At 39.2% G+C, this 8,720-nt stretch overlaps 1 protein-coding gene across 1 annotated transcript in view; it reads left to right on the forward strand.

The window, feature by feature from the left end:
- Nucleotides 1-4,670, forward strand: part of LOC104157614 (insulin-induced gene 1 protein) — a gene marked incomplete at its 5' end in the record, with an annotated part of 9,840 nt that extends 5,170 nt beyond the window's left edge. Inside the window, one exon of the mRNA XM_009695018.1 lies at nucleotides 2,366-4,670. Coding sequence (XP_009693320.1) covers nucleotides 2,366-2,395 — 30 coding nt within the window. The remainder of the gene's footprint in view (nucleotides 1-2,365) is intronic.
- Between the last annotated feature and the right edge of the window lie 4,050 nt (nucleotides 4,671-8,720).

Here is an 8,720-nt window from a genome sequence, read left to right on the forward strand (position 1 = left end):
CCCATGGCAGGGGGGTTGGAACTGGATGGTCTTTAAAGTCCCTTCCAACCCAAACCATTCTATGATTCTGTGAACTTAATGTTGCAGATGGACAGGCTTGCAGACAAACTGGGGAAGAGAGCAATGTTGCTTGACCACCACTGGCTAACATTAAAGATCAGTTTCTTTAGTATTGATCCCAGTTACATTAAATTAACAGTAACCTCTTGTGGAAAAGGCTGTTTAAAAAAAAAAAAAAGCATGAGGCAAATCTACTTCTGTTCTTGAGCTTTTTCTTTCATGCTGGCTTGATACCAAGTGGCAGATTTCATGGGTTACAATCTTAACTTCATAGTCAATTTTGGTTTACTCTGAGGTTCTTTAAAATACAAGCCCACTGCTCCTCCTTCAAATCGCAGTGGTGTATACTATCTGCATATGTTTTTTTTCTTAGGACTATATGTATGGAGGGAAGAGAGGGCATAATTTCTTTTTTTTTAATTTGCCACTCACATAAAGTGAACAATATACACTAATATAGTTTTATTGAAGCTTTGCTATTTCGAGCAGAGTATGAGAATAAAATTATAGTCAGTTATATGCTACAATTCTATATTTCACATTGGCATATGCAGTACTTCCAATTGCTATGTTTCTTTTGTTAGAAAGCAAAGGAAGGGAGCCTTAAAGAAGAAAGAGCTAAAATAAATTTAGGCACATAGGACTTTTTCTTTTTACCTTTGACTTCTTTTCACCTGGCATCTCACCTGAATGTAGTTAAAATCAGACTGGCTCGTGCCAGCAACTTCCCTGTCAATCTTGTCATCTTTCTTACAAAGAAAGAGGGAAATTGGCAAGGCAAAGCATTCTATTCTGGTTATCTAGACGTATCTTCTCATGTGTTTAACCTTACCATTAGTTATTCTGGAAAAACTTGGAGAAGCCCAACATTTTCATAGGAACACCTCTGCAAGTCACTGTGAAGCATTCAGTCATGGAAATTCGAAGAATTCCACTTCAAAAATAGAATGGTAGCACTCCGTCAGCTAGGTCTGTTTTCTGTAGAAGTGACCCAAAAGCATCAGTCTGTTTTGTCAGCCATTGTGAATGTGGCAAGAAATGGAATATTGCATTTTAAACTGAACCTGAATAAAACAGTTATTTTTGTAGCTATATTTTTCTGTAGTCCCTGAGCTGTTTGGCTGCATGTGACAGTTACAGATCAAACAGTAGATATTTTCTGGGCATGTCTAGAGTAGAAGCAGCACCTGTGGAAAATTACTGTAGTGGAATAAAGTTGCCTCACTTCCTCCTCAGCCCCTGTCTAGCTTGTGCAGTTAGAAAAGAAATCAGAAGCAGCAGAATGAGAAGTGTCCCTGAGACATCCTCTCCCATCCTGAGAAATGTTAGCTGGGAGATGCTTGCTGCTTTTCAGTTACTGGATTTCAAGTGAGCTTACATGCAGTAACCAAGTGCAGTGTTACCTTTAAGCAAACCTGCTGTGAGCAGAGAGGTTTGGGTTTTGTTTGTTTTGTTGTGGTTTTTTGGTATCAGCTTGAGGATGAAATACAACATTTTCTCTAATAGCTTGATTTCAAAAGAAAAGGTGAAGATGCTGCTGCCACCATCAGCTCTCGCTGCCCATTTTGACACCTAAAGTTCCTCACTCAGTGCTCATCAGCTGGGTTAAATGGATGGCAACGCTTCATTTTGCATTGTAACCATCATTCTCAACATCTGGGAAACTAGGGTGGTATTCAGAACTTGGACCTCACAAATATCTATTGTTTGCTGCTGCTAGAGACTGCAGAACTGTAAACGCATTCAATACTTGCAAATACATTTGCATTTTGGTCTAGAATGAGAAGAGCGTATTACAAGCTTTGTTTAGAGAAAAGTTGGTTATATTTCTTACACTGACATACTACAGAGTTTCATACTAGGAAAGGGACTTAGGAGGAAATGAGTAAGTCTGTCTGATACTAGGCTTTGATTGGAAGATAAATAACTTCTGCTTGAAGACAGTTTGAAAGAGGATTGTAAAAAAACTGAGTTAATGCCCATTAAGGGAAGCACTGTGTACCTTCTGCTAAGAAATAAACTGAGACAGGGAGGAAAGCTAACAAAGTCTTATAAAAAGCAGTGCAATTGATAGACGATGGATTTATCAGATGCACTAATAGAGGCAGCACAGACCCATAGTGATTTTTTTTTTTTTTTGTCCACAGTTAAGGAGCACATTCTTGTTGAGCTTTTGTAAGAAGCTAGGTCATTGTCAGCCTAACTGAAGTTAGTTGAATATTTAGTCCTTGAAAATAGCGCATAATGTAGTCACTTATCAGATGGCATTAAAATATAACATGTGTTTGATGTTTTTTATCAATAGGGTATTCCAGAGAAACCACACAATGACTAAATCTTTGAAGAAGAAAGCACGGTGCCAGTGTGAAAGCAACATTATGAAGACGTGTTCCTGTTTTAAATTGAAGATTATTTAGAAAAAATAATCTCTTTATGGGCGCACTGCACAAATGACTTGTGGGAAAAAAAAATTAATCCACTCTTAGAATAGCCAAGTGAAATTAACTGGTTATCTTGAAATCTTACCCTGATTTACTGCATAAGCATTTGCGTATGGCTGTTCTCTGGAAGAGTTTAACACCAAGTTGCATACAACTGTTTAGGCTCAGTGGCAGTTTTCCAAGTATTAGATTCCAGTGTAAGTTACTGAAGCAGCTGCCATATTTTAAAGCCTTGAAACTGAAAATTAATTACAAGCTCTTGTATCAGTGCCCAAAGGAAGTAGATTGATGGTGCTTAACAATGATGAAGTATGGTTTAATAGGAATAGTATTTATCCAAATCTTTTTAAAATAGGGTTATTTAAAAATAAGAGTGATCGAAACAGATTAAAGGCATTGCACTAATTCTTTTTGGAGTCTTATGAAGGAATCATGCCCTTACTTGTAATGCTGCATTAAGTTTCTGTCTTTGACAGTGGAGAGAGTTAGAGGGACAAAAGTTTGGAAGTCACGTAGTTTGGAATTTCTGAATTACTTCAGTACGACAGATGAACACTGGAGACAATCTTGTTCAAACGTGAACTTCATCAAGAAATTATGACTGGAAATTTCATTACTTCTGAAGCTTGAAGTTAGATTTGCAAGAATCAAGTTCTGGCCCCAGTTGAGTAAGAAGTTTAAGTGTGAGTGAGTACTCCTCTTTAATATTAGACATATGCTTCAGTATCTCACTGAAGGAGGTCTTGGGTATCTGAAATGTCTGGTGTCACTGAAAAAACATACACTGCAGGCCATTGCTTGGCCATCAAGTATATGCCCCCAACTCCTTAGATTTGCGGTTTCCTCATAGAGGTGTCCTTGACCTTGCTTCTGTTTTAGTCAGGGTTTTGACTGAAATCATTGGAAACAGAAGCGGGCCTAAAATGTGGTTTAAACTATATGTGAAGAATAGCAAACAGCTTGTTTTCCTGGTTCAGTTTCTGAAAGAGATCACTACTTGTTTTTTTACAACCCTATAGAACTTGCAATCTGTGATTGCCTTCTTAAAAAAAAAAAAGTGCTTATGTCACTACATTAAACATTTGGTGTTTCTTAATACTTAGTTCTGGTGAGCACAACATACTCATTTGATAGCTTAGACCACAGGAGACCTAAATAGCAAGTATTAGGTCTTAAAGTTGAAGTGCAATGTACAGTAAATCTGAGCCTCATGTTCTCTTCAATATCGATCATTTCTATGAGAGATTAAAGAGAAAAGGGTTCTGAGTTCATTTCAATGCTGCATGGAGTCAAATGGAGCAATAATTTATTTAACTAGTAAAGCTAGTTTTGTTGTATCTTTCATTGAACCCAAATTTTTAGAAATACTCCAATTTTGTGGTTATGGTGTACTTGTAAACTTTTATGCATTTGCCTTTTTGTATTATGCAATTTTTTTTTGTGTTCATTTCCAATTTTACCTGGCTTCAGATATAGTTAGAGGCATTGGTTAACAACTGACCCATCAAAGAAGACATTGAGGCCAGGTAGCAGTGTTCTGGCTGTTTTCACTCTTCTAAGGGACTGCTATAACTGCTGCTTGTGCTTTTTTGTAGCAGGAAAAGTCCAGCACAAAGTCTATATTACAGAGCAGACCCCAATTCTAATCTTGCTTTGGTGTAAATCAAGATTAATTTCATTGGTATAAGATCCTTCCTCAAATGTTTATCACATTTTATAGGACTGCTTGAAGAAATTAGGTCCTCAGATCAGGACTGGATCAGCTCAGCTGTTTTAAGAAGTATGCTACCTGCTGGGGACACAGTTTTGTAACCATCTTGAAACCAATTTCAAAACATTACAAAACTAGATGTAAGTAAAGATGATGGTGATCTCTGTGGATATTTGATTGATATAGAAGTATTTAAGACTTATTTGTAAAGACTGAAACTAAATCTGTATGTGTTAGAAGTAATGCAGCCAAAAATGTAAGTCAAAAGTTCATTTTTTGCCAATACTTCTGAGTATCTTAACCAAAGTGATTTAAGTTTGGAAGAGGTAGGGAGGGGAGTGAAGAAAATTTGCACTATTCTGAATTTGAACACTTAAATTCTCATTCTTACTGATAAGTTTTCAGCAGTGTGTTTGGTTTTACACTTTTTTTACTATTAAAGTTTTAAGATCAAGTCATGTTTGCCTTGGATTCTCTGTATTCCCATTATGCAGGAATCTTTCTCAAAAAGGACAGTTGTTATGGTTGCATAACAAATATTCAGTCATGCATACTCAGTGGTTTGAAAAAAAAAATCCTAAACTGAGCTTGGAGAGATTAGCTTTTAGAGGGGCTTCCAGCCTGGGTTTTACAGTTGAAGAAAAAGAGTCTTGCTATTGTACCAAGAAAGCAGTGTAAGTGTATGTTACGGTTATGTGACTTAAGGTACAGAACCTTATTACTATTGTCTTACAAGATGCTGAATTCATAATTTGAAACAAAATATGGAGGGGGCAGGATAAATACACAAATTCCTGTTGTGGCTTTGTTATCTGCAGTAATGATTACTAAAGTCTTAAGCATCTTAAGAGTGCAAACAGTAAGAATGAGTAAGCACAGCTGATAAGGCTAAGCAATTATGAAACTGTTGCATCATCTGATTGGAGGAAAACAGCATCTTGCAAATTTAAACAAAAAGTCTTCAGTTTTACTGCACTTAAATATTTATTTCAGACTTCTAGAAGCTGCTATGTTTGTGGTGGAAACGGTAGAATGACTTTTTGATCAATCTTCCTCCATATCAGCACAGAGTCTGTTGGCTTAGCTGAAGAAGGCTTCGTTAGGAGCTTCTAACTATTTTAGCTTAAAAAGCCTGTGCTTGCTTAACTTCACTGCGTGCTCCGTGGCAGCTGAGGAGGTAGCTGTTAACAGCTCCAGTCTGAGGAATACTCGCATCCTCCAGGTACATTGCCTGCCCTGAAACTGCTCAGATATTTTGTTAAAAGGAATTAAAAACAGATACATACTCAAACAAAAAAAAAGTTGTGGGATGCAGCCTGGTCTTGGACAACTAGGACATGATGGTCTCCTTTTGAGACAGGAAAGTGTCTACAAAGTTTCTAAAGGAAAAAAAAAAAGTCTTCCCAGCAAGTGTGATGATTTGACCTGTGCATAGTTTCTGCAAATTCATTGAGTAGGTTGTTCAGCTTTTGGCTTTGAGCATGGGGATTTGCAGGTGCTAAATTAGCCACAGGAGGGCCCATAGTCTGTTCTCTGAATACAACAGGAACATATTGAGATGAATAATGAAATTAAGTCTCAATTGCCTTACTGCATGTCAGAGTAGCTCCAAAATTCATGAGAACAAAGCATTACACGCTGGACTAATTGAACAAAGCATTCTTCTATATAAGAGGTCATTGAGGGCCCTATCTTGGAAACCGATGAGAGGTATGGATGATACCAGGTTCTTTGAGCTAAAAAGTCAAGAAAGGTACCTATAGGTGATGGCAATTTCTCTGGGCATTGAAATACCACGAGTTGCCCCATACCTAGTTGGGAGTTCTCTCCCTGCCTTTAAATCCTCCCGTTGTGCAGTGATAATGTTCTGTCTTCATGGGCTACAAATGGGGACAGAAGAATTACATATGCAAGAAAACCACAGTCTTCATGCCTGTTCTGTGTGATAGGAAAGTCTGTAGGTTGTGACGGTGCTTCTGGCCTGCTCTGGTTAACTTTCAAAGGCAGAATTCAAAGTCCGTATGATAATTTCTATAAATAATGCATTACTGCTCAAAAAGTCATAAAGGATCAGAGCTTTACTGAGTTTTACTCCATAAAGTTTTTCTCCAGATGCAAATCATGTCTTCTCTGTTACAGTAAGTCATATCTGTGTATTAAGTAGTTTGAGTCCTATTATATTATATTAAATATCAGACAAGTGCTACAGAGATGTCACCAACTTGCTGTGTTTCCTAGGAATTCAAATACCAGTTACAAATTGGCATTTTTGCACAGGCATCAAACACAGCTACATCATTTTCTCCCAGCTCAGTAGCTGGTCAGTGGTTCCAGCAGCGCCCTGCGGTGGCCAGAGGAGTATCTCTCAGGCCAGCCTGCCATGACTTGGGGCTGAGACGGGGAGGCCAGCTCCTGTAGCTGCTCCAGGGATACTCCAAGCTTCCTCTTCCTAAAAGCAATAGATGTTGAGTCTTGTTTGTGCTGATTATTTGTTTTCTAACCGGTCAAAAGCAGTCGAGTAGCTCAAACAGCAAGAAGTGGAACAGTCACAGAATGAATTACAGCTGGCCCACATTTTGCTGGGTAGACAGAGGAGGAGAAAGGGGTTTTTTTACCCTTTCTCTCAAGGTTCTCACCAGATAGAAGAGCACACGTTCCTGCATTGCAGGATCTGGCCACAAATTGCATGGGCCAACTCCTTAAGACAGAGTTGAAACTGGGTTAGGGCCATCACAGCAGCTGACATGAATGGTATAAGCAAAAGATAATGGACTTCACGGAAGTCGCTTTTATTCACCCAGAGTATTCTTAGCCCTGTTCAGAAAGCCTTGAAATCTGTATTCCAGTAGTATCAAGCTGAACTAGCTTCAGTTTAAAGTGTACACATATATATATATATAAGTCCTGAAGGCTGTGTATGTCTCTTACCTGCATAGGAATGCACAGGAAGTTCATCCTTTTCAAGGTATCTTAGAGTAGGCACCCAAAAAGTTAAAATAAGATAACTAGAGTCACAAGAGAGTCAAGGTCCCATCCGATAAGGGCCTGTGACAGAAAGGCTCACTGAGATGTTCCTGCAGAAATGCAAGTTGTTTGTGTGGGACCATGGAGTTCTTCAAGACAGAAAGTCTGGTGGCTTTTCTGGCTGTGTTTTAGAATTGCAGTGTACCAGAGAGACGCAAGAAAGCTTCAGATCAGGTGGCCTGGGTCAACCACAGCTTGGAGAGGACTTTATCCTGCAATGCAGAACGGCCCACAGCCAACTGGGAACCTGCCCAGCAGTACCTGCTGCCTTTCCTACCCATTACCAAAAAATTTCTGGGACACGCAGGATGGAATGAGGGGGCTGTGATCCTTTTGGGGGGGTAGATTTCTAAACCTTGGACTTGAAGACAAAGGAGATGTTATGTTACAAACAGAGGTCATTTAGGAGCTGGAGATGGTGAGATCACTGAGAGAGGTCACTGAGATTCAGGTTTTCCTGGACAGATTAGGGTACTCCTCAGCTCTTCACTTGAAATCCATTGGTCTTGCCCATGATGTGGGGTTTGTGGGTTCACGTTGCTTCTTGTCACCACAGGCAGGCATGTATGTGAGGGGAACTGCCCAAACATGGCGCTGTCTCTTCATGTCTTCCGGTGATGACAAGTCTTCTATCAGAGGTGGCTGTGGGAGATCTGCCACTGACTGCACTAGAACCAAAACCAGACCCTTATTTTTTTCGCATGAAGACCTCCAAGCACGAAGTTTAGGTTAACTGAAACGCTTATTACCATCTGAAAATACATTGTTTGGATTCTGACCTTTGAGAAGTGGCCCAAGTTGTCTAGCAGTATGTTTCACCAATTCAAAAATCTTAACCACACTTTTTTTAGAAAAATGAGATAAGCAATTTCAATTTCCAAACTTATTTCTTGGTTGTTTTTCGTGTTACAGAAATTTATAAGAATGTGTTGGTTTAGGAATTATCTTTTGTTTTGATAAATCAGCATTTTAGAAAAAAAAAAAAAAAGAAGTTTTTCAAAAAATTCCTGATCACTTTTGCTAAGTATCTCCTTGCTCAGTCACCACCCTCGTCAGTCTTTTCTTTCCTGGCCCAGGGTAAACCCTTTCTTCTTCCTTCATGCCCCTTCTCATTAAACAGCCTCCTTCATGTTCGACTCTGACTTCATCACCCCTCACACCTCATCTTTCTCTATGCCACGCCAAAGGTGGTTTGAAAGGCAGCAGATACCTGTGCCAGATCTGTAATCTGCACACTGTGCTGCCTGGACCTTTTCATTCTCAGACTTTATGCCCAGTTTGTTCAAGACTTTTTCTTTTTTTTTGCTCTTTTCCTGCCTGTCTGTGAACCTCTTTCCACAATAAAAAAGTGAGCTTACTGGAAGGACCCACATCCCCCACGTCAGTGCCTGGGGGAGCAAGCAGGGAGCTGGGTTGTTCTGCAGAATCTCTGCCTTGTTCTGACAACTGCATTTCAGAAGATGAACTGAAGGGTGGGGTTTTTT

This window comes from Cariama cristata, unplaced genomic scaffold (assembly GCF_000690535.1).
Source record: "Cariama cristata isolate BGI_N322 unplaced genomic scaffold, ASM69053v1 scaffold3832, whole genome shotgun sequence".
Classification (NCBI taxonomy): Eukaryota; Metazoa; Chordata; class Aves; order Cariamiformes; family Cariamidae; genus Cariama; species Cariama cristata.